Source organism: Musca domestica, unplaced genomic scaffold (genome assembly GCF_030504385.1).
Source record: "Musca domestica strain aabys unplaced genomic scaffold, Musca_domestica.polishedcontigs.V.1.1 4, whole genome shotgun sequence".
NCBI classification, from domain to species: Eukaryota; Metazoa; Arthropoda; class Insecta; order Diptera; family Muscidae; genus Musca; species Musca domestica.
This window is the reverse complement of record NW_026712328.1, coordinates 22,506,610-22,532,439: the sequence shown is the minus strand read 5'-3', so window position 1 is coordinate 22,532,439 and position 25,830 is coordinate 22,506,610. Positions and strand designations below refer to the sequence as shown.

Sequence of the window (25,830 nt, the reverse complement as noted above, 5' to 3'; positions counted from 1 at the left end):
TCAAATACACTACATCGGCCGAAAATTTGAACAGATGTCAATATAATTTGGCAGATTTATTTTTGTTCAAAATTCCATAACACATTCCAAATTTGGAGACTGTATCTGCAGCAATCGATCAATAGATATGTGCATATAAAATCTAAATTTGTGGAGATACCTCCGATTCAGATGCTATATGTTCAGTTCCAAGTACAATTTCAAAAATGTAAATAACCTATGTTAATTTCGAGCGATGTGTAGTATACTTGGAAATTTTCGGGAAAATCTGTTCCCCTGTTTTTCAGTTCATAGATTACAAAAAACAATCAAACGTACAAAAATTTCCGTCTTTCATAAATTTAGATAACTATTCCAAATGTTGATCCTTGGAATAGTGTGTTGATCCTGTGGGGGATGTACTTGATGGAGTGGGCCGATATTGTTTATTCTAGCGCGCTTGACGTAGCACTGACAAAAATATTAATATTTGCATTGTTTGCACAAAATCGATTTATTTTCTTTAAAAGTGTTGACGTTTTGTGTAAGAGGCACCAGAAGGAGTGGTCCGATGTTGCCCATCTCCGAACTCGATCTAAGTTTGACAATAAAACCACGATATACCAAGTTTGTACTAAATCGGATATTCCCTTCGAGAGTTATACACCCCTAGATCGACTCCAAATGTCCTGAAACGGATTTGGTCCAAAGAGACCTAGAGTCTAAAAATGTTATTTCGATGAGGCACTTTCGGCCTTATCAGATGATATATACCCTCTGTAGCCATATGGCTGAGGATATAAAACATCTTCCTTATGAACATAGGCTCTTCAAAAATGTTTCTATCAGAAACTATCTAACGCTCTAATTTGATATAGATTACACCAATTAATTGTGATTTTCTTCGAGTTGTTATTAATTTATTTTGATGTTATTTTTCGTACTTTTACATTTTATGTTAATTTATCGAATTCTTTATTTCTTTTAGTTTGGAGGAATGCATATCAACTCATTGAATTTTTTGAAAATTTTTGAGTATCATTGTCTCTCCAAACATTCAAAGCAACAATACAACTTAAAATCTATTACCAGAAACGTTTTCATACTTTGTCGAAACTGGGCGACGCTGTATTTAGTGTTCATGGGCAGCTCTGGCAGCTTCCATTTCCTTCGACACATAACCGGCTTGATCTTCAGGAGTGTGGGGCCAGAATGATGGACGATTGGCTGGGTCCAAAGCCAAATCGGGGAATGCATCGCGGTAATCTTCCATGGTCATTTGCTCGAATGGCAACAAGGATTTCAAATGATCAATTTCCTTTTGGAGCTGAGCGATGCGTTGTTCGGAGCTCTTCTTGAAGCTATCAACTTCAGCTTTGGCTTCCTTAGCCTGGGCATCAATTTGGGCGGTAACGCTGTCCGAAGGGTAGGGGACCTTCAAGGCATCGTATTGCTTTTGGAAAGTGTCTACCAATCCGGGAATGGGAACCAACTTTTTGTAGTGAGCCCAGTCAATTTTTGGTGGGTTTTCAGGGTTGGCCAAAACAGCGCGCATGTAAGCATCCGACTTGGTTTTGAAGGCAGCGAAGTTGGCTTTTTGGTTGGGAGGTACACGTTCAGCCAAAGAGGCCCAGTTAATGGAGGATTGAGCAACGCGACGTGCTGCCATTGTTTACAATTTCAAAAAGCTGCAAGAAAAGGACGATTTTAGACAAAAGTAATGTGAGGTTATGTAATAAAAACTAAAAGAAAAATCAATTATATATTTTTATTTGAGTGTTTTTCCATCTTTCCATATCGCCAAAGAATCTATAATACTATGGCTGTGTCAAAGTTGCAAGCATATTTCTTCATTTGCAGATTTCTGTTCAATGTTTGAGAATTATGTAATTTTGCAATGGCAAAGAAATGTTCATTCGTTTTGCCGACATCATTTTTCACTGGCGTTGTTGTTTTTGCTAGGCACACTATTTCTATCAATTTGAAAAAAGTTTACGAAAGGCAATTTCAAGTATGTGCCTTGCAAATTTTACAAAACTTCTAAATTATAAAGAAAAAACCAAAAGCACAGAAAATATATTACCGAAGAAGTTTTTGCACTCACACAACTCACAAGAGACCACAAATGACAGTTCTATGCTAGTGTCAAAAAACAACGAGTAAATAAAGCAACGAGTTGGCAGTGAATATCGCAGCCGGCTAAAATAATGTCGACTGCGTGAGCCTATCGAAGAAAAGAGCGTACAATAGCTGAATGGCAAAACACAAAGAAATACTGCACTAGAATTAATACATTAGAAATAAAGTTGGGAAGCAATGTCTAATTCAAACCATTATTTATTTTAGTTCTTAATTTGAACATGGCTCCAGTTTTTATTCGGGGCAATTCGTTTTTGAAAATTTTATTTTTCATCATTCGTTTTTCTTACATTAATATAAAGAACATTGGAGGCGTATATATGTTTTATAATTTGTTTTTATTTTTAAATGATTTCAAGATTTAAAATTTCTCCAATGTCAACAATGAAATTACAATTCAAAAATCCACAGAAAGAATTAAGGACGAAAATCCTCAACTAGTGTTATACACATGGTAGAATTAAGAAGGTAAAGTCATACAATAATATCTTTACATTTCTTTAAAGAAAATCAGAGATGGGAAGTGAAATTTGACAAGTTAAATTACAGAAAATGCAGAGATTAATTTGCTAATCTTAAATGATTAACCTTTTTAATTTTACCATGGAGTTCAGCGGGAATATACAACACTTGTTCTGTTCCAGAACCTGCAAGTATCTACTAGATTTACAATTTTCTGGATGTCATGAAGGAAAACTAGGTTATCGTAGTAAAAATTTTTAAATGCTTGCAGTTCTGAAACAGACAAATTTTGCAATCTAACATGTTGTTTAGTCAAAAATGGAAACAGCTGTGTAATTTCTGTGTTGTGTTTTAGTGTTGGACGGAAGGTCAGACATTGCTAAATCAACCAAGAATATTAAGCTGATCATAAGAATATATGTTTTTTTTAGGTCTAGAATGTTATTTCGATCGATTACAAATGTAATTTATATCACAAAATACCTTTCATTGCTCTATTCGAGCGCACTTTGACTACTATATTCACTTGATTTCAAATGTCAAATCCATAGCCTATATGATGATATAATAAGAAGGTAGAACAGCTTCGTAAAACTACAGAAACACAAGTTGCTTTCATTTGTTGTTTTTTTTTACTTTTCCTCATTTTTAAAATAAGTTATATAGCGCGAAAAATGTATGAAATGTCTGGATTTTCTTTCAAAAATGTTATCCAAATTTTTCAATTTCATGCCAAAACTGACAAATAATTTTCCTAAGCACTTCGCGTCAATCATTGATTTTGTTCCAGAACTGCAAAAAGGTCAAAATTTTCACTACGTTAACCGATTTTTCCTTATTGAAAGACTAGTAGATCTGTGCAGGTTCTGGAACAGACAAAAAATTGGGACTAGTCGGGCATTACAAAAAAATGTAATCATGACCTTACCTTTTATTGTTCCATGGCCTATATTTTATGTAAATGGCCCAATTCACACGAGAGTAATTGTTCTGGTCCAACAAAGAAGCTTCTAGGCATATTCGGTGAGGAGAGTCGTTTTTGGTTGGACTAAAATTTCATCCAACTTCAACCCCGCATTAGCAGAACAAAACTAATACATCCACACTCATGAAAACAAAATAAATAAAAAAAAATACTAACACACAAAGTTGTGTATACCCATGGTACAAAGAAGAGAAGGTAGGTCAATTTTGAAAAAAATGCATGTATAGAGGTTTACCTGTTCATTAGTCTCGTGAGTTTTGGAATGAAAAATGTTGTTTGGAATAAAAATTACTCTCGTGTGAATTGGGTCAATCGTATTTACATATATAGTGGATATATATGGTCTGTAAAAGTTTTTACTACGATAACAGATTTTCCCTTTATGATATCGAAAGAAATTACAAATCTAATAGCTTCTTGCAGGTTCTGGAACAGCCCTATAGTTCGTAAATAGATATTCAGATGTTCTGTTGCGCAACCTGCAAGACTCTACCATTTTTGCAATTTTCTCGATATCATAAAAAAATCGGTTATCGTAGTACCATTTCTACTTTTTCGCGGGCTGTGGAAAAATGGAAGTAAAATAGAGGTTAAAATAAATTTTTTGTTCCAGAACCTGCAAGAATCTACAAGATTTACATTTTGCAAACTTTGCACTTGTAAATGTGGGCTTTCAGCTAGTAAAGGAGCAAAATGAAATAAAGGAACTAGGTGAACGTTTACCTGAATCTAGTTCCGATAGCTCTTTCGGAGAATATTTTCTTTGAACAAACTCATTCCGGTAGAAACACACATCAATAATGTCCATTTCGTAATAATTTTTTACATTTGTTGAATTAAAATATTTATAAATTAAACATTTGTTGCGGAAAATGTTGTTGAAATACGTTAAACCTTTGGTGGAACAACCGGTGAGATATATCTCATCCGCCTCTACAGCTGTTACAAGATTACATCGCTCCATATATGCTCGTCAATATCCAACTGTTGTTGTTTTGCCAGATGGATCTACAATTAACATTCGCTATGGAGAACCAAGAAAGATTATTAAGGTAAATATTTTTATTAGTTGGCTTAATACATCAATAGTTTCCTACTCAGATTTTCTTGATCACAGTAGTCCTAAGTCAAGCTAAGGGACTGAAAAGACATTGTCTTGCTCTATTTTAAGAATAATAAGACGAATACAAGAATTCTTACGGGTTTTTGGTGGTATCATAACTCCTGTATAAATCATAGTCGACTTATGAGTATGAGGGCTATTATACATATACCAAATGATAAACATTTCAAAATGATCCGAGCAAGCCCCTAAACACAGCTAATTCTTCTGAGACTAAAGCCGCTACGTAGAGAAACTTTAGAATCCCTGCATAGAAATCGACAACATATTTGAATATTGCATTCATAAAAGAAATAGAAGTTAATATGTGATCTTGTGCAAAGTAAATTGCAGAAATAGAATTTTTGGTTTTTTTCTATAGGCAACAAAATCCAACCAAAACAAAAATGTCAAACTAGACATCCAAACAATATCAACCATTCATGCACAAAAGTTAAACATATACTTTATCCTGTTGTCATTCAAACTGGTGCGCTTTTTCCTCGCCTAAACTCTACCCAATGCAAAAAATCGATCTATAATTATGACCTGTAGAGAGACTTCAAAATCTGAAAAAAAATCGGTTTCGGTCCATTTCAAGCCCTAAAGGCTTCTATCTAGACCCTTACCCTGACTCAAAGCAAGTTTTCGTTAGGTTCGGTTTATAATTGTGAAATGTAGCGTGATTACACATACACATACACAGCTTAATATAAAATCCACAATTTTTTTTAAATTAAAACTAATATATATCTTAATCTATTTCAGTTACCTTTGGACCTAAGCACGTTAACAGAAGCTGAACGCAAGGCTCGTTTAGAGGCCCGCAAACCACGTAGAAAGATAAATGTGGTTGAAGAAGTAGAAGATAACTTTAACGCAAAGAAATATATGAAATACATTAAGAAGAAGTAATGGGTTAAGGAATATGTTATTTACGCTAATAAAATTGTTATACTTGGAAAACTAAAGTCATAGCGCATTGTATTTTTAAAAAACCTAAATTAGTAGAAGTGTAGTAGAATAATGACAACATTAAAATCAACGTAAGTTTTAAAAAAGCCAAACATTTTGAAAGCTAATATGGGGTCAATTGATGTCGAAAAATAAGTGTTTATTCATGTTGGTGATTGCCTGCAGAAAAATACATCTTCCAATGTGTTGTTTTGAGCAAATACAGTTTTAAATTTACGGAAACATTTGCGATTTGGTGTGCACGGCATAAAAAAGCAGTGAAGATGCATTTAGCATGGAGCATAAGGGAGCTACTAATTTTTTGAGATTTATGTAAACAAAAAACATGCAGCATTGATGTTTTTCTTTCCCATCCATTTTTTCGACATACATGATCGTATTCATTGAACTCTGTTAAAGAATTGATACAAGAATATTAAAAATACAACTTGTCTTCTATCCTGAACATAAATACACCTTAAGGTGTAGGTACATAAACAGTCTTCGCATGATATATTTTGTGACATATCATTCTGCACAAATTTATTCTTGCAATTCTTCTTCTCATCCTTCGTCCTGATTCTCTAGGCGAGTTTACTGTTAGCAAATTTTCTCGTTCCGTTTTGAAGTATCATTTTGCATTTATACAAGACAATTATTTTCGGGAGTTTTCTTTTTCATTACTGTCTTTTCTGTCCATGGCATATTATTTCTATGGTGAAGGGCATATTAAGTTTGATATTCCGTTTGTAACACCTCGAAATATACATTTTAGACCCCACAAAGTGTATAAAATCAACATAAAATTCTATGTCGATTTAGCGATGTCCGTCCGTCTGTGGAAATCACTCTAGCTTCCATACTCAAATGTATAATATGTAGGTCCACGCTTTGGTATAGCCCCCATATAACTGTACCTCCCGATATTCGGTATTTTGATGTTTTAGCGACACTACTCACCGGAATTGTTTCAAATTTTGTATTTTATGTTCGTAATGGATGCTATAGCCTATGACATAAGATTGTTTGTGCAGGTCCACGTCTTCGTATAGCCCCCATATAACGGTAACTCCCGATATTCGGATTTTTGATGCTTTTAGCGACATTATTCACCGGAATTATTTCAAATTTGGTATTTCAAGTTCATAATGAATACTACAGCCTAAGACAGACCCTAATACAACAGAATTTTTAACGGATTTGCCAAATTCGATCCAAATGGTGGAGGGTATTCAGCTTTTTTACTTATTTAAATTAATTCTGTCAAAAATAATAACACAAGAAATTAGCCAAAAATTGACAATACGATCAATTTCATTCAATTTGTATTCCTTTTAGTAGAAATCCAGAGATTGTTTTTATTTTTTTTGAAATAACCTTGAATACTTTGTATACTGGTACAATTAAATCAAGGTAGGGCTCTGCTACTAATCGATTATAATGTTTTTCATTTTCTGACTTAACATCAACTTTAGTTGTTTAGAAAATGTTCAAATTCTGTTGTAATCAAAATGCTTATTACAACGTATGTATGAGCAAAATTTACACTTTTTGTTGCGAAATAAATCTTTAGAGATAATAGTACATTTAACTTTTTATTAATTTTTCGTGTTTTTATTTATTTATTTATTCAAAATCAATACAACAAGTTGTTCTGTTTATTTGACAGCTTGTTGCATTTGTTGAAAGTAATTCTGACATTACAATTCATATAGGTAGGTCCATGGTACAATGAAGAGAAGGTAGGCCAACTTTGAAAAAATTGCAAGTATAGAGGTCTACCTGTTTGGCTTGTAATGTCAGAATTAGTATCAAAACAATAAAAAATCAAACAACTTGTTGCATTTATTTTGAATAAATAATTGAAAAAACGCGATAACTGAATCAAAGGTCAACACATCTTTTCAAAATCATGTACTATATATCTCTAAAGGATTATTTCGCTACAAAAAACTCTTGACTTTGTCGATGCATACATTGAAATAAACATTTTGAAAACACCCGAATTTAAATATTTTCTGAACAATTTGTTTGTTATTGAAAAGAAAACAAATACATAAACAAATAAAGATGACATATTAAGCCAAGAAAATAAAAAAATTGAAATCATATGGTATCATAGCCCTACCTTGATATCATTGTACCATGGGTAGGTCCCTCTATTTGCAACATTTTCCAACATAGCCTACCTTCTCTTCATCGTACAATGGTTGATAGAAAATGTTTAAACATTGAATAGATAGATCATGGTACAGTGAAATCAAGGTAACCACATTTCAAAGAATCAATTATTTTCCATGTGTTGCTTATAATAAATTTTGTCAATTACTTCCTAGTATATTTTTAAATTGACTAGCAGTTTGAAGTCCCACTTAAATGGCAATGTGGTCACTGTAAAGAAACTAACAAAAATGATCGACATTTGTGTACAGCTGACAGTATTTATAGAAAGTGTGTATCCTACTTAACAATTACATTATTTGAACATTTAGTTCGTGTAATAACGAAATGTCGACCAAAAACCAATAATCTCAAAATATCAAATCGATTTTGTAAACTCAACTTTGCGATTTTCACCACCTGCAAAAATCAATGTCGACTTGTAGGCTTTTCAACACCCAAAAGGCGATTAATCGTTTTATCGAAACTCGACCACTCGACTTACGTATCCCTATTACATTCAGTCGATGTCGAAAAGTCAAATAGAGCGCAAGGGTGTTTCGCGTCACTTGTTTTCGTGAAAATCCTAAAAATTCCAATAATTAAGCACATTAAGCCCAGGCCGCAAGCTTAAATAATCGAAAAATATGTATTTAAAATAAAAATGAATTATATTATCCAATTGGAAAGAAATTTACGATATAAAACATAAAATAAATGTAAGAAAATTGATCTGAGAAAAGTGTTTTATTGCCACAACTTGGAATTTTCGGAAGTAAACAAAGTGTAAAAGAAACGCAGAAAATGCGAAAATGTCAGTAATTGAAGATAATAAAAACCAAAACGAAAATGTGAAAAGGAAATTAAATTATGTTTGCGGAAAAGAATACGCTACAATTGCAATACACCTATAACAACAAAAATATGATGTTGAAGAAAATTACAGTGCAAGTGTCTGTTGTGTCTGGATAAAACTAAATATACAACAAGAAAGAAAAGTGTTGTTTCTGTCTGTCTGTCCATTGAGTGAAAGAAAATAACTTCAAAAGTTACATTTCAAACGAAAAAAAGTTGTCTAAGAAAACAACAAGAATAACTACGTACGTTACTCTCATTTACTCCAAATGTGGATTACGGATTACTTTTTGCCGAGTTCCAGTTTTTAAATCAAAGTAAATATATTTCTTTTACAAGTTGTCGTTCTTAAATTGTTTTGGAAAAATCCATACTTTAGTTCTATGAACGAAATTGTTTAACAAAAAAGATGCACAATGTATTTGTTTATCCATCATTCTCATTTGGTATACATGTGCGGGCAAGTGTGTGTGTGTGTTTGGTTCTCTTTTTTCTTGACATTAATCGTCGTCTCTTGTAGGGTACGGCGGAAGGTTTTGTTTTTGTTGCTTGTTTTGTGTGCCGTCTGTTTTCCACCTTCCTTCTTGTTTGTATTTTTCGTCTCAAAATCAAAACAGAGTGATGAAAAATAATAATGTTGTATCATAGGGTGAATTGTGTTATAAATTGAACGTTGCTTTTAGAAAATTGTGAATTAATACAAGAGAAATGTAATAAAAAGTAAAATATGAAATTAAAAAAACCTATGTGTGTTAAATTGTTATTTTAGGCCTTAAGAGCTTATCGGCCAAGGAATGTGTAAAAAAGTGGAATTGTAAAAAAAATTAATTTTAATCAAAACAAGATAAGTTTCGAGTGCCTAGCAAAATTGTTGTGATTATTTATTATTTTTCGCGCCGGCATAGAAAACTACATACGTTTATTAATTTATGGAATTGATAAGAAAAAAAAAATGCAGAAAAATAGAAATAGAAACCTAAATTTTATAAAAGCCCTGTTGTACTCTTTTCTTGAATTAAATTTTAAAATGAGAACAACTGCAATTTGAGCTTCTGATTGGGATTTCGAGTGTTAACTTTATTGCTACGAAAATCTGTTGTGTCCGATAAATGTTGGTGGAATTTGTGTCGCGTATAGATCTAAAGCAACGATGGCCCCAAATTCTGGTGTAAAGCATGTAAAAGCAAAAAAACAAATAAGTGCAATTTCAAAAAGAAATAATAATAATAACTTCAAACAAATAGGAATGCATGCATCAGTCATATTGTTGACAGCTATATATCTTTAGTATATGGTCTGATCGAAGTTTCCTTTTTTTGGGGGTGAGGTTCCAAAGAAGCTGACCGTATATCCCATTTTTACGTTAGATCTTGCATTGGGAGAAATATTGAAATGTGTGAAATTTAAAGAACATCGGAAATTATTTTTACATATTAAAAAATGGTTATTTTTCTTCAAAATTATGATCTTTGATATACATACAGGGTGAGATTAAAAATAAACAACAAACAAAATCAAAGTCAAAGTCAAACGCCATAGCTTTTACATTTTTTGCAAAAAGCAAAAAATGTCGGAAATAGTATAACATTTAAGAATAAATTTACATTTGTTCGAATTGGTCACCTATGGCACGAATAATGCCCTTCAAACGGCCAATGAAACACGCTGCCCGAATGTTGCTCTGTGGTATTTTAGCCCATTCCCGGCGAAGCGCTTGCTTGAGGTGATCGACACTGGTATTTTTTTAGAGCCAACCTTGCTTTCCAAAATACTTCAGTCACAATAGCCCAATGTATTGGTATCCGAAGATTCTGGTGGCCATTGTGCGTTGGAAATGAAGCGAGGAACCTCATTTTGTAACCATTCTTGGGTGGCGCGTGCTGAGTGCGATGGTGCTTAGTCCTGTTGGCCAACCGAAGGTGCACATTTTCAGCTGACCTCTTTGGCAAGTAAACACGATTATTTTGTTTGTCTACAAACTGCTGGACAAAGAATGTTTTCTCATCGGAGAAAACCAAATTCGGCAGTTCACTACTTTCGGCCAAGCGAAGCAACTCTTTAGCTCTTTTGAGTATATTTTCTTTCTGTTTCGGTGTAAGTTATTGCACTTTTTGGAATTTCAATGGCTTAACCCCGAGCTCATTTTTCAATAGTTGCCGAATGGAATATTGCGATATGTTCAGCTCACGAGCCATTTTTCGGCCACTGCGACGCGGTTTTCGATCAAGTCGCTTCTTTACTTTTCGAACCATTTCTGCTGATGTTGCTGTTTTCTTCCGTCCATTTCCTTGAAGTCGGGCTACGCTACCAGTATAACGAGCGATGGTACGAGGCACAAAAGATTTATTCACATTTAAATGTTGGAGTGCTCTAACGATAGCCACTTGTGGTTTTCCAGGCAAGACAAAGAAATCACACTATCACGCCTGAATTCCATCACGAATAATTTTTTTCTGGAAAATTCTCACCAAAATGCTTTTGTACGCTTGTAAACAATATAATGAGGTGTCACTGGAATAATTTTAACAGCTGTCGGACGAGTGGCTTAGAAATGACAGCAGTCTGGAGTTGGTTGCAGTTTTTCATCTCACCCTGTACATAAAGAGGTAGCAGAAATATTTTAATGTGCATTGCTTAAAGAGAGTTGATGAACCAGAACAGATGGCTCGATGTTACAAAACTTTCGCATATGACTTAGGTTTGATAAAAATTGTAGGATTTGGGAAGTTACAACTAAATTGAATATTCTTCACGATTTCAATTAGATTTATAAAAATTTGAATATTTGGAATGTTTGTGGGGAGTATCAGAAGATATGTTCCAATATGGCCAATTTGTCCTGTATCTTGACTGAAACTGATTCATTTTTAACCCTTGATGGTAGAGGAACCCGTAGTAGGGGCCGATAATCGGCATAATTATTTGAACGAATTAGGATACCAGAAGTGCAAGTAGTCGACCTATGTGGCCCATCCACGAACTGTTCGAGTGTAATGGAATTTTGCAAAGATCATTTGTTTGGCCCAAAGACAACCACTATTGAAATTGGTGATAATCGGCCTTATTTCGTACCTATTGTGATACAGCCGGGAAATAACCTTGACAATTTTTGACGAAATCGGTTCAGATTAAATATATTTCCCATCTATATCTACGTTCGATTTGAAGTGTATTGTACGTCAAAGGTGTAATATGAGTAGAAATAGTATTAATTTTTCACATATGACCAAGTTAAGCCTAGAAATAAGTATGTCAATTTTCTTCTGAAAATCGGTTAAGATTTAGCTATAGCACCCATACCTAAATTCCTCCAAATTACAAATTGTTTATAAATTATACAAAGTTTTTAAATTATACACTTTATAACAAAGAATAGACAGTGTCGTTAGCAAATTTTGCAACAAAAAATTTTCTTCAAAAGGTCATCTGTCCGGGCATCCTAGAACGTCCCCCAAGAAAAATACTATACTGGATTAAGGCTACAAATACCTACCTTTAAAAAACACACAAGTGATTCCGTTAAATTAGAGTTGTTACTTTTTTCACAAGTTGACACAATTAAATTTTTATGAGCGGCTTACCAAGCCTAGTTAAATTGATAAACCCTCATCCATAATAGTTGCAACAACTACCAAAACTGCCAAAACATCAACAATCAAAGGGGACAGAGGGCGAGATAAGTTCTATGCATCACCGAAGATAAAAATATATGATGCCTCTCTCTGTCAAACCGTGAAGTGTTGCAAATGTAGCGTTTTCTCTTTTCTGTTGTGTTGTGTTCATCTCATCTGTTATCGATTGCAGTTGATGTGTGTATGTACCATGCCTTCAACAATGTTTCTAATTGTATCGGTTTCATTTTGCCAATAATTCGATTAGAGATGGCCGGGTTATTTTGTTTTTATGAACCACCGCCACCAACATTACACACACGAACACAACATCGAAAAAGTTTGCACATGGGTGATAGGAAGGTATTTGTTTATCATTCATAAAGAAGACAGGGTGTGAGGGGGTTGTTTTAGTCATAACACACATATGTACATACATTTCGGCCACTTTACACTCTGGATGATTGCCTGCATGCCTAGCTGTCTGTCTTCTTATCGGATAGTCAGTCGGCTTCTTTGCAGTCGTATGCACTTATGATGGCTTCAATAAGTTCTTGTTCCACTCACGATGTATTCTCCTCCATTCTCTCTGCCATACTACGGATTCTCATTGTAGTTATTTTCTCTTTTATCTATCTCTCCATGCATTTGCATTTAGTTGTGAGCATGGTTGTAAAAAACTATGCTGCTACTTGTTTGTGAGTAGAAGAAGCAAAAAATTACATTACATTTGTGTATATTCCGTGTTCCGGATATTTAAAAATAACTTTAAAGAAGAAAACACAAAAGAGAAGAAGAACACAACCCATAAAAGAATAAGAACACCATAGCGCGCTGCTTAACGTAAAAATGACAAAAAAAAAATCAGTTGTAACATTTTTTCAGTTCGAAACGAAAACAACAATAACAACCGCAAAACTAACAGTTGGAATTTCTAGTCTTTTGGTTTTTTCGTTTGTTTGTCTGTTTTTAGTCTACCTTTGGTTTGTTTTTTATTTTGAATTTCATTCTGTTGGTGGTTAATAAATACCGCCAACTCGTCAAGCATTTGAGCAACCAGCTTCTCAGTTAGTCCGCCGCCAGACTCTTGGAGAAAAGAATTTCAAGACATAATTTTCACTTGTAAGCCGTCTTGTTATTGTTAATTTATTATTTTTTCTTTCTCTCTATTTTAATTAGCTTTTTCTTCATTGCATTTTCTAATGTTGTGATGTTTTAAACAACAAAAAGAAAGAAGAACAATAACAAAACATGTACCATTCATTATCTTTGGGTTTATTTAAATACATACCTACTATAGTAGTACATATTTTTTTGTTGTCGGCCGATTTCTAGTTGTTTGTAAATTTATTTTTTGGCATTTTAAATTGAGCTTGGCGTGCTCTAGAATAGCTGCCAAATAAATTTAAATACTAAGGTACCCAGAAGGTTCCTAGCAACTGATAAACAATGTTGCAATCCTTTCAAAAAAAAAAAAAAATCATTCGGTTCGGTGTAATGGTCCGTTGAAAACTGAAGAGGAATGGGAGGAAATACTTATATTAAAATGTGGGCAAATAGAGTACAGCAATAATTTCAAAGCCCTGTAATAAAAAAATATATCCTAAGTCGTCGCTTGTTGATTATGGGAAAAGGACAGTAATATATGTAAACGTATGTATGTAAAATTTTGAATTTTTTGGGGAGATTTTATTTTTGTAGATTCCATTTCCCCTCTTGACATATCACTGTTAAGATATGCAAAGTTTGAACGAAATCGGATGACTTTTTCTTGTTCTATGAGGTAAATTATTTTCTGTGAAAATCTTCTGAAATTACGGCGGCTACATCTAATTATCGACCTACATTAAAATTAAAACATCATTTTTGTAAGCAGATAAATGAAGCCATTGTGTAAAAACATGAACCGAAACTAACAATTTTCCGTAAAGTGATAACTGCAACAAAGTAAAACAACATAATTCTAACATATTTTTTTTTTAATTTCATTGAATGAAAGCAAAAAATGTCGGAAATAGCATCAAATTTTAGAATAAGTTTAGATTTGTTCGAATTGGTCACCTTTGTCACGAATTATGGCCTTCAAACGTCCAATGAAACCGTCACACGCTGCCCGAATCTTGCTCTGCTGTATTTTGGCACATTCCCGGCGAAGCGTTTACTTGAGGTCGACCCTTTGGTATTTTTTTAGTGCCAAACTTGCTTTCCAAAATATTCCAGACACAATAGTCCAACGGATTGGTATCCGGAGATTTTGGCTATTGTGCGCTGAAAATAAAGCGAGGAACCTCATTTTGTAACCATTCTTAGAGCTATACGAAGACGTTATGCTGGATAATTAATTTTTTGTCATAGGCTGTAGTAACGATTCCGAACTTCAAATACGAAATTCGAAACAATTCCGGTGAATAATGTCGGTAATATCATCAATATACCGAATAAAGGGAGGTACCGTGTACTGAGGTACTTGCATAAAAATACGAAATTTGACGCAATTCCGGTGAATAATGTCGTGAAAATATTGGAAATACCGAATATTTCGGGTTAGCGTTATATGGGTGCTATACTAAAACGTAGACCTATATGGATTTCTCTTCCAGGGGGTAAAGTACTCGGAGGGAACTCTTTGTGTGGAATTTAAGCCAATTCCACTGAAAAATGTGGCTAAAATCATCAAAATACCCAATATCGGGCACCATTGTGTAGGGGCTATACGATATCGTGGACCTTTGTAGACAATTCTCTTTCAGGGGGTAAGGTACTCATAAAGAACTCCTTGTGTAGAATTTCAGACAATTCCATTGGAAAATGTAGCTAAAATCATCAAAATACCGAATATCGGGGGTACCTTCCACTTCCTGGACGTCGGGCCACCAGTATTACAGTAACGAGCGATTGTACGAGACACAAAAAAATTATTCACATTTAAATATTGGAGTGCTCTAACGATAGTCACTTGTGGTTTTCCAGCCAAATATAAAAAATCACACTATCACGTTTGAATTCCATCACGAATAAATTTTTTTCTGGAAAATTCTCACCAAAATGCTTTTGTGCGCTTGTAAACAATATGGTGAGTTGTCACTGGAATAATTTTAACAGCTGTCGGACGAGTGGTTTAGAAATGACAACAGTCGGAAGTTGGTTGCAGTTTTTCCACCTCATCCTGTATATAACTGTCCAACTATTTTCAACAACCCTCTTGGGAGACTTTCTGGTTATATTCAATATAAAAATACCTACTTTTGGAAAAAAATCAAAAAGTTTTGACCAAAAAAGGATTGCTCCGAATTAAGTGTGATATTTAGAATTTTATGGAAATCAAGAATATATGAACTTTATAGGGTCTTCGACCAACATTTCGAGGGATTTTAGAGGGTATTACGAATTTAATGCAGTCCTACATAGAATCTGATTATGTTTAATTTTTATAGCAACTGCATATATAACGCTGCTCTTATTTCTGTATATTTTTTATATTCGTCGACAAATTCTCGTATTTCCATTACACAATTCGTTGTTGTTTTATTCCACTTCAAAGGACTTCACGCAGAAAGGGCCCTTACAGCATGAAAAGACTAATAATTGAAAGAACTGCAGTTTCTGATTGGTAGGTGAAAATATAACATTTTTGCTGCCGAATTCTGTGTTTATTCTTTGTCACGATCAACGAAATTTGATACAACTTTTGGAAAAGTGATAAAACAAAAACAAACATTATCATGTCATAATAATATAAGCAAATGAGTATAAATGTCACACTAATGGAAACTGCGGGCTGTTTTCATAAAACTTTCTAAATATCGAATGACCTGCAACGCATCCCAATATATTTTAATTATATGAATGTGGCTTCCGTTGCAGTATAAATGACACAAGTTGTGTATGTGTGGGGGTGTAAATCACAATTAACACCCAATCAGATTATATTAAATAATCCCCATAAACTTTGATTTTAAAATAACAACAGCGAAAAAAAAAAAAAACAAAATAAAAATAAATTTTCTTTTATTAAGTAAAACAAGGAGGCAAAAGGCATTGCGACAGATTTCACACAAATTTCCCCGCATTTAAATGAAAACAACAAAGAATAAAGCAAGAAATATGCGTGATTGTCTAGCAGCAAAGGCAAAAATCTCATTAAAGTGAACGCTTTAGAGTAATCTCAGAACCGATTTCAATGATTTAATGAAGTGTTTATGAAATGCCAGAGAGAAATAAAAGAAACGGGAAGAAAAATCACATGAATTCCAATTCAAAGTTCACAGGCACCCACCGAAATCTGCCTGCCAGCCAGCCAACACGGAAACAAGTAAAAAGCCCAAAAACCAGAGCAGACGGACAATGAAAGCCCCCGGACACCCCTCAACCCCCTGCTTTATGTGTGATGGTATAGTTGAGGCACAACCAACCAACCGGCCAGCCACATTTCATTTGCTGAATTCTTTTCTTTTTCTGGTGTTTCGTCGTCTTCTTCTTCTGCTTGGTGGCTGCTCATAACATTAATGATGAGGGCCACAGTGTTGGTGGTTGATTGTTGCTGCTGCTGTTGAATGGTTTGGTTATTGGTTGCGCTTGGTATTTTCACAAGTGTTGACGTTGCATGTAAAATATTATGGAAGCACCCGAACTCATCTATTAAAATTTGTAAATTCCATTTCGAAACCACGATAAAAAAGCTACAGAAAGAAGAAATCAGCTGCAGAAAAGGAATTCAACAAGAAAAAGTTCATAGTTTGTGTGTTGTTGCTGTTGCTGCAGTTTCGAAACATCGCATAATCAAAACAAATAAAAGATGAAGAAAAGAAAATGATGCGTTTCTTGTTTTCTTCTGTTTAGTTTGTGTTTTCTTTGAAATGTTCGAAGGGGTCATTCCGTCGCCCACCTAAGTATTCTTTTACGCATCATGTGCAGCAGCTGCCGACTGACTATTCGAAGCACAACAGAAAATGGAATAAAAAGAAAACTATAGCAGAATGACCAGCAGCTGTCGAATGATGGTGGCGATTGGTGCGGCTGTGTTAGCGGTGGTGGAAAGGCGGATCAAATAAAATTTCAAGTTAATGAGGTGTTGGAACTTATAGTAGGATGGTTCGGGAGTTATAGTAAAATAATATTTTTTTTTTTAACCTGAACCGGATCTGATATAAAATTATCAGTTCGCTTAGCCGGTATTGAACATACTGCAAAGGTAAATACTTTAAGACCCGACAGGCTACTTAAAAACATATCAAATTTGGAAAGGTACAGTTACACGAGTAATATCACTGGACTCGGGAATGATAATAACATACATTGTATAATTTTGAAATAGTTAGAGTGTTAGCTATATTTGTATTTAATCCAAAGGTCCAAATTTTCAAAGAAAATAATTTACCTTGTTAAAAGCAAAGAGAAAAGGGAATACAATTTTGCATATCTTATCATTTGTATCAGAGAAAATGGTCGAAATCAGTTTATTTCTGGTACCTTTCCCACAAGAGGTCAGCATTTTGAATGAAATGCAAAATGGCACTGTCCATTATAACTGGAGAAAACCAGTAGAATATAAAAGTAGAACAAAAAATAGAAGACTCGTATATCAGCATTTTAGAAGTTCGCAATGTAACCACAAAATCTGAACCCTCAAGCGAGCCAATGCAGCCGGTCTTTTTTCTCCTTTTTTAAGATATCTTTAAAAACTCCCTATTTAACGGGTGATGTCGGCTTGTCCACGATTAACAATTGGATTGTTGAGGTTACGCAATTTTTGAAGGTAACGTGGAACTAGTGGATGGTCGTCGGATATTGAGAAGGAAATTCTATGTTATTGTTTGGATTGACTTTTTGGATTTTGACGATTTGAAGGTAACCGGGAACTTTAATGTAATGTCGTTGGATATCGAAGGGCCGACTCTAATCAAGAATAACTACTTTCGAATTGAAGTCAATGTTCGAGATATTGAGGATTTGAAGGTAATCGGGAACTTTTAGGGATGGTGAAGGTCGACGGGATTGTCAGGGTTTACGATGTAGGTGGTGTGATGTTGATGTCCAGGTCTTCTGAAACTTATCGATTACTCGTGGAATAATCGTTAGAGTTCGGCCGCTTAAGGCGGGTATGATCGGGAGCATATGCCCAGGCCCTATAAGATAGATCTGAACGCATTCGTGTCGGCAGGTCACTGCGAGTATGTTCTGATTTAGCTGTTTGAATTAATTGATCTATCACTGAAGTTTGTGACCTCTAATTCACAACTAATGTTCGAGCTACCGTGCGGTACAACGAATCTAAGCTCCTGTGGGATAACGAGCTAAAGACTCCTGTAGATCAACGAGCCGAAGTTTCTGTGGAACTCCTCTTGTGGGATAACAAGTTGAAAACGCCTGTTTAACAGCGTACCAAATGTTCAAAGTCCCTGTGTAAAGAAATTACCTGTCACTCAATGAGAGCTACCTGCAATTAAAAAGAGCTACTTTAAAAGGTATTCCCAGCTGAGGATTCTGTTAGTCGGAGGACAGAAAATGATTTAGAAAATCGCTAACTATCCGTTGGCAAGTCCACGAGAATTACAGGATAAGATGAAAAAACTGCAACCAACTTCAGACTGCTGTCATTTCTAAGCCACTCGTCCGACAGCTGTTAAAATTATTCCAGTGACAGCTCATTATATTGTTTACAAGCGTACAAAAGCATTTTGATGAGAATTTTCTAGAAAAAAAGTTATTGCTGATGGAATTCAAGAAGCGAATTGATCGAAATACGCGTCGCAGTGGACGGAAAAAGGCTCATGAGCTGAATATATCGCAATATTTCATTCGGCAAATAATGAAAAATGAGCTCGGGGTAAAGCCATTGAAATTCCAAAAAGTGCAATAACTTACACCGCAACTGATCGTGTTTACTTGCCAAAGAGGTCAGCTGAAAATGTGCACCTTCGGTTGGCCACCAGAACTCGGCCATGGTGATGCTGTGGGCCGTCATTACAGCCGATGGTGGCTCTCCGCTCGTATTAATCTTCCGTGGCATTAGAATAAATACCGAATATTATCACGAACACATTCTGGAGGGTGTATTAAAGCCTTGGGCACGCATACATTTTGACCGCAGACCTTGGACATTCCAGCAGGACTCAGCACCATCGCACTCAGCACACGCCACCCAAGAATGGTTACAAAATGATGTTCCTCGCTTTATTTCCAGCTCACAATGGCCACCAAAATCTCCGGATACCGTTCGGTTGGACTATTGTGTCTGGAGTATTTTGGAAAGCACGGTTGCCACTAAAAAATACCAAAGTGTCGATCACCGCAAGCAAGCACTTTGCCGGAAATGAACCAAAATAGCGCAGAGCAACATTCGAGCAGCGTGTGACGGTTTCATTGGCCGTTTGAAGACCACAATTGGTGACCAAAGGTGACCAATTAGAACAAATCTAAACTTATTCTAAAATTTGATGCTGTCGTCGAAATATTTTGTTTTCATTCAATAAAATTAAAAAAGAAAAATGTAAATATTATGGCGTTTGACTTTGTTGCAGTTTTTTATCTGATCCTGTATATCTACCGCAATTAAATGCGGTCAGTAAATTTTCAATTGTTTTCTAACTTCTTTTAACTGGGTTTTGTTGATACCTTCGTTAGTAAATGCCATACTCTTCCCTTAACTCAATATACATTTCGCAAATTTTATATTATTTTTTGCTGAATTTTTAACATAAAAATTCTCTTAAAAGTCTGTTGACCATTGCCATCGCTATTACATTGATAGCATTTTATTGTCGATTAATTTTATGTTTGTCTGGTCAATTCGAATATTGCGTTCTATTTTTATCATCTATTTTTCCCATTGTTTTGTTTACCTTTGTGCCTGTAGGCATTTTCTTAATGAAGCACACATGTCGTCTTTGTGCTTTGTAGAATTATTTTTAAAACTGAACGGCAGTGTTATATCAGCAAGCGAATACTACACAAACAATGAAAAAGACGATTCTAATGAATTGTACTGCAACTTATAAAATTGTTTTTTTTTTTTATCAACGATAAAAACTTTTACTTTTGTTGGGTCTTTTATTTTTCAAGTTCAAATGGTTAGAAATTGGGATGTAAACAGAAATAAGTAGAAAGGAAGTGGAATGTGAAGAGGAAGTAAAAATAAAATTGCATTGGATGATCAGAATCAAAATTTCTTAATTTTTCTACTCGATTTCACTCTCAGAGTCAACTCGTACTCTATAACGAACATTTTAACTCGCACTTTTGTGTTTCAAACAGCAGTACTCCCGAGCGCGTTCTCACATTAAACAAGAGAGCGGAGAATAAACTTTAATAAATCTCCTACTTTTTGTGTACTCCCACGTGATATTATTTTTCGAGCCAATCGGACATGAGTACATGATTCACGAGAAGAGATGCATTGCTGAGACACTTGTAATAGAACTGCCTCTTTTGCGTTATAATAAATAACACATTAGACTAAAATGTTGGTCCCGTTTCAAATTTCCTATGACAAGTTATTATCTTGTCTGGCGGATTTATATGCATTCTTATGTATCGAAACATTGAATATTTTTCTTACAAGAAAAATCAACACGATTTTTTAAGAAGATTTAATTTCTTGTTTTTTTTTCTTTTTTTTTTTTTTGTTGATGCAGACCGCTTTATTAATTTTTTTCTTGATTCTCCCCATTTGATCACTTGTAAATGCAAATGATTTCTTTTTTTCTTGGTTTATTTTTTATTCAAATAAATCCCTTGAATTTTTGGGTGCTTTAAGTTTTCTATTTGGACAGTGGCTGACTGCCTGCCTGTATGCGTCTGTGTGTGCCCAGTAAAGTAAGTAGCAGATTTTCGTTTTATTTATTTATATGTCTACGCCTCGTTGGCCTTTGTTTTTTCTAATGACTGCAGCAAATTGTGTGCGTGCGCGGCCGGTTGCATCTTTCTTTTTTAGGTTTTGGTTTTCCCTTGATTTTAACAAGTAGGTGCGATTGTGTCGCAGGCGCTTCTTTATGGCATCCAAGTGGTTTTTGTTGTTGGGGGTATTTTGAAAGAATACACCCAAAAATTACAAATTATTTTAGATACCTTTTAAAGACGATTTTAGCAGAATCTAGATCCCGATGAGGTTTCGTAATTCAGTCCATATAAACCTCGCTATAGATTTGGAAAATCGGGAAGCAATGTTGCAACTTTGATAAATTGCATCATCTCTGTGTTCCATTAGCGTTCTAAATGGGATTTTAATCCTAAGTTAATACGTTTTTTCATAAGAAATATTGCAAATTCTCTAACATCGAAAAAATGTCTCCCGGAATAAAAGGGTAAGCTTTCAAAATGTCTCGATATTGATAGCATCCAGCTATTTAATTCAGTTTCAGTAAAATAGGCATTTACAATGATATCAAAATATGTAAAGACGCTTTTAAACGCAGTGTCCATCTTTCGCCCCTTACTTTTCCATATTTTTTTACCCTCCACCATAATATGGAGGGTATATTAAGTTTGTCATTCTGTTTGTAACACCTTGAAATATAAATCTTAGACCCCATAATCAGCATGAAATTCTATGTCGATTTAGCGATGTCTGTCTGCCCGTCTGTGGAAATCACTCCAGCTTCCGAACGAAATGAAGTAGGTTGATAACATTTTACTCAAACGTAAATTATGTCTGCAGGACTTTTGGTATTGAAAATAGGCCATGTACGTCCACGTTTTAGTGTAACCTCCCTATAATGATACTTCCCTATTTTTGGTATTTTGGTGATTTAAACGACATTATTCACCAGAAATGTTTAAAATTTAGAATTTGAAGTTCGCAATGTCTATAGTCTATGACAGAAAATTGTCCGTGCATGTCCGCGGCTTCGTATAGCCCCCATATAATAGCACCTCCCTATTTTCGGTATTTTGGATATTTAATATTCACCGGAAATGTTTCAAATTTTGTATTTGAAGTTCGTAATGGCTACTACAGTCTATGACAGAAATTTGTCCACGTCTTCGTATAGCCCTCATATAACGGTAGCTTCCGATATTCGGTATTTTGATGATTTTAGGGACATTATTCATCGTAATTGTTTCAAATTTGGTATTTGAAGTTCGTAATGGATACTACAGTCTATGACAGAAAATTGTCCTTACAGGTCCACGCCTTCGTATAGCCCCCATATAACGGTACCTCCCGATATTCGGTATTTTGATGATTTTAGCGACCTTATTCACCGGAATTGCTTCAAATTTGGTATTTGAAGTTCGTAATGGATACTACAGCCTATGGCAGAAAATCGTCTGTACAGGTCCACGTCTTCGGTATTTTGATGATTTTGGAATTGTTTGAAATTTGGCATTTGAAGTTCGTAATGGATGTTACAGCCTATGACAGGAGATTGTCTGTGCAGGTCCACGTCTTCGTGTAGCCCCCATATTACAGTACCTCCCGATATTCGGTATTTTAATGATTTAAGCGACATTATTCACCGGATTTTTCCAATTGAAGAGATTGAATTTTGATGTTTGATTGAAATTGTATTTTGCTACATATTCTGAAAGTTCTCACCGAGACCATTCGTTTGAACCGATTTTGTTTATTTCGCTATTTGGCATTTCGTCTGCAATTCGTAGACTTATTTGTAAAGACATAGGGACATTTTTTTGTAAATTCCATTATAACTACCAATATTGCTTTCAACCGCAAAATTCTTTAAATAATCTTCGAAACTTATAATTGCTGCCGTTAACTAACCCTTTGTGTACCCAGCAGGAGTTTGTGCCTGCATTACCAACATTTTATGTAGGAGTTTGAAAAGTCTTAGCTTTTCTAGTACCCACTTGATATAATTCTGAACTTCTTATTCTCTAAGTAATACCAGACTTTTTCGCAATGCATAGCGGAAAAAATATACCTTTTGAACTACTTCAAACACCCCTGGTCCTCTCGCCATACTTTACATTCGTTTTTGAACTCCATTGCCAAAAATATACTTCATTTGCAGATAGTTGAAAACGCCATCTCACACTGCAAAGAAAATGCAATTTATTGCACTAGACATTTTAGAAACGCCACGCTTCTTCTCGTCTGTGGTCTTCTAAAACTATTTAAACAATTTCTAAATTTGTTGTAGAACCGCAAACAAAAAAAGATAAACCTCAATACTAACGACAATGTTGGCGCTGTTGTTAATGCCAACAACCAAAGTCAGGCGAAAACAACGAAAGGCTCGGTCAATAAATGGATTTAAATTTAAAACAAATTCAAATTCCTCAATTGCGAATTTTACTTTTCAATTCAATTACACGCAGAAGAAAATTTAAGCAGACAACATTGGCTAAACTTATGTCTATCGGTGTGTGTGTGTGTGAACACAAATCGTGTTGAATGGAAATCAATGTAGAGAAGGCAAACTCAAACTCAATTTCAATGTAAATCCAATTGAAAATCAATTTAAATACTGTTAGCATAAATTGGAAAATAAAAGTTACAAATTTTTTTTTAAAGAAAAGTAAAAAAAAATGCAAGTAAAAAAACTGCAACAAAGTCAAATGCCATTATTTTTAATTTTTTTTAATTTTATTGAATGAAAGCAAAAAATGTCGGAAATAGCATTATATTTTCGAATAAGTTTAGATTTGTACGAATTGGTCACCTTTGGCACAAATTATGACCTTCAAACGGCCAATGAAACCGTCACACGCTGTCCGAATGTTGCTCTGTGGTATTTTGGCCCATCCTTGAGGTGATTGACACTTTGGTATTTTTTTGTACCAACCTCGCTTCCCAAAATACTCCAGACACAATATTTCAACGGATTGGTATCCGAAGATTTTGGCGGGCTTTGTGCGCTGGAAATAAAGCGAGGAACCTCATTTTATAACCATTCTTGGTGCTGAGTCCTGTTGGAATGTCCAAGGTCTGCGGACAAATTGTTTGCGTACCCAAGTCTTTAATACACCCTCCAGAATATTATCGCGATAATATTCGGCATTTATTCTGATGCCACGGTCGATTAATACGAGCGGAGAGCGACCATCAGCTGTTATGGTATTGTTTCTCATCGGAGAAAATCAAATTCGGCAGTTCACCACTTTCGGCCAAGCGAACAACACTTAAGCTCTTTTGAACCTATTTTCTCTCTGTTGCGGTGTAAGTTCTTGCAATTTTTGAAATTTCAATGGCTCATTTTTTCAATATTGCGATATGTTCTGTTCACGAGCCATTATTCGATCACTGCGACGCGGGTGTCGATCAAGTCGCCGCTTCTTTACTTTTCGAACCATTTCTGCTGATGTTTCTGTTTTCTTCCGTCCATTTCCTAGACGTCGGACTACGCTACCAGTATCACGGTAATGAGCGATGGTACGCGACACCAAAGATTTATTCACATTTAAATGCTGAAGTGCTCCAACGATAGTCACTTGTGATTTTCCAGCCAAATATAAAGAAATCGCACTATCACGCTTGAATTCCATCACGAAGAATTTTTTTCTGGAAAACTTTTTTAAGAAAAACAAGTAAGCAAAGGCTACAATCGAGGCGGGCACTATAATAAATGATACAATTTATATAGGCGAGATACTCGAAAGAATTCCACAAGATATTGTGACAAATAATAAAAGAAAACCATCAGGTTTTGTTCTCTAATTTTCGAATAATAGCAACTTTAACTAATTTGCTCATTTCCAATTTATTGGTAGATGTTGCACGTAAATGGTCTTCCTAGATCTGGAACCAATATTTCCCAAAGACCTATAATCTCTAAGAAGTGGCAAAAGATTAACATTTATTATTGCTTTTTGACTGAAACGCATCTATATGAGATACAGCCATTTGACTATATTCTTCAACGAAATCAGCGTTAATGAAATAGTCAGAAGCGCGTCTTTCCTGTATTTGTGAATTCTCCAAAAAGTCACTGGAATGGACATTTTCGTATTTTGTCTACAAAAGTTGGCAAACTCCTTCACACATTGAATATTTTTGGATGGCCATCCAAAACTGCTTGGCTTTTGCAATGTCCGGTAACCCCCATAATTACGACCTGCTGAAAATTTTGCAGTTTTTTGGTCCATTTCAACGACTAAATATATGGCGATCATCTCCGAAAAGAGTAGGCTTCTATTCTGACCCTCATCTGATCCCCATGCAAAATTTCGTAAGGATCGGGCCATAGATGCGATCTGTATATGATATCCTGATATCCTAACTACTTAGTTTTGTTAGCTGTAGAAATATTACCAAATGTTTAATTCAAAATGAAAATATGCCAAAAATATGACAAAATTGAAAAAATATGAGAAAATTTTACAAAATCAATATTTTCATCTTTAGAGAGATATTTTTATGCGATTTTTTTAGACGTTTTATGTTTCCTGCCAAGAGGCCATTCTGAATTAATGAGAACTGTCGAAATCAGTTCAGCCGTTCTCGACATATAAGAGATTTTTTAAGCATATCTTCTTTGATAAACATATATATCGCACATATTTTGCTATATATCCGTTTTGTTGGATGTTAACATCAATGTAAAGATCAGAAGTAACCTTGTCATGGCTTTGTGATTTCGCTGGGATTTAAAATATTCGCGGTTAAATGAAAAATTTTGAAT

At 34.8% G+C, this 25,830-nt stretch overlaps 3 protein-coding genes across 4 annotated transcripts in view; 2 read left to right on the top strand and 1 right to left on the bottom strand.

Moving 5' to 3' along the window:
- Positions 1-871: 871 nt before the first annotated feature.
- LOC101893316 (ATP synthase subunit d, mitochondrial) lies at positions 872-2,213 on the bottom strand. Of its 2 annotated transcripts, none has more exons than XM_005185836.4 (2): positions 2,084-2,213; positions 872-1,667 (listed from the first exon to the last, which is right to left on the bottom strand). In XM_005185836.4, exon 2 carries the CDS (start codon positions 1,646-1,648, stop codon positions 1,112-1,114), a length of 537 nt encoding a protein of 178 aa, XP_005185893.1. In that variant the 5' UTR covers positions 1,649-1,667; positions 2,084-2,213; the 3' UTR covers positions 872-1,111. The 2 variants fall into 2 exon arrangements, with proteins under 2 accessions (XP_005185893.1, XP_005185894.1); XM_005185837.4 differs by having other exon boundaries at positions 2,063-2,197.
- Positions 2,214-4,320: 2,107 nt separating this feature from the next.
- Positions 4,321-5,638, top strand: LOC101893595 (large ribosomal subunit protein mL55). The gene is made up of 2 exons (XM_005185838.4): positions 4,321-4,617; positions 5,436-5,638. The coding sequence occupies exons 1-2, from the start codon at positions 4,438-4,440 to the stop codon at positions 5,580-5,582; spliced, it is 327 nt and encodes a 108-aa protein (XP_005185895.1). The 5' UTR covers positions 4,321-4,437; the 3' UTR covers positions 5,583-5,638.
- Positions 5,639-8,318: 2,680 nt separating this feature from the next.
- The window catches only part of LOC101891812 (probable serine/threonine-protein kinase roco5), a 350,337-nt gene continuing 332,825 nt past the window's right edge, over positions 8,319-25,830 (top strand). Inside the window, exon 1 of the mRNA XM_059126805.1 lies at positions 8,319-8,953. The gene's annotated coding sequence lies outside the window, so the exon portion shown is untranslated. The remainder of the gene's footprint in view (positions 8,954-25,830) is intronic.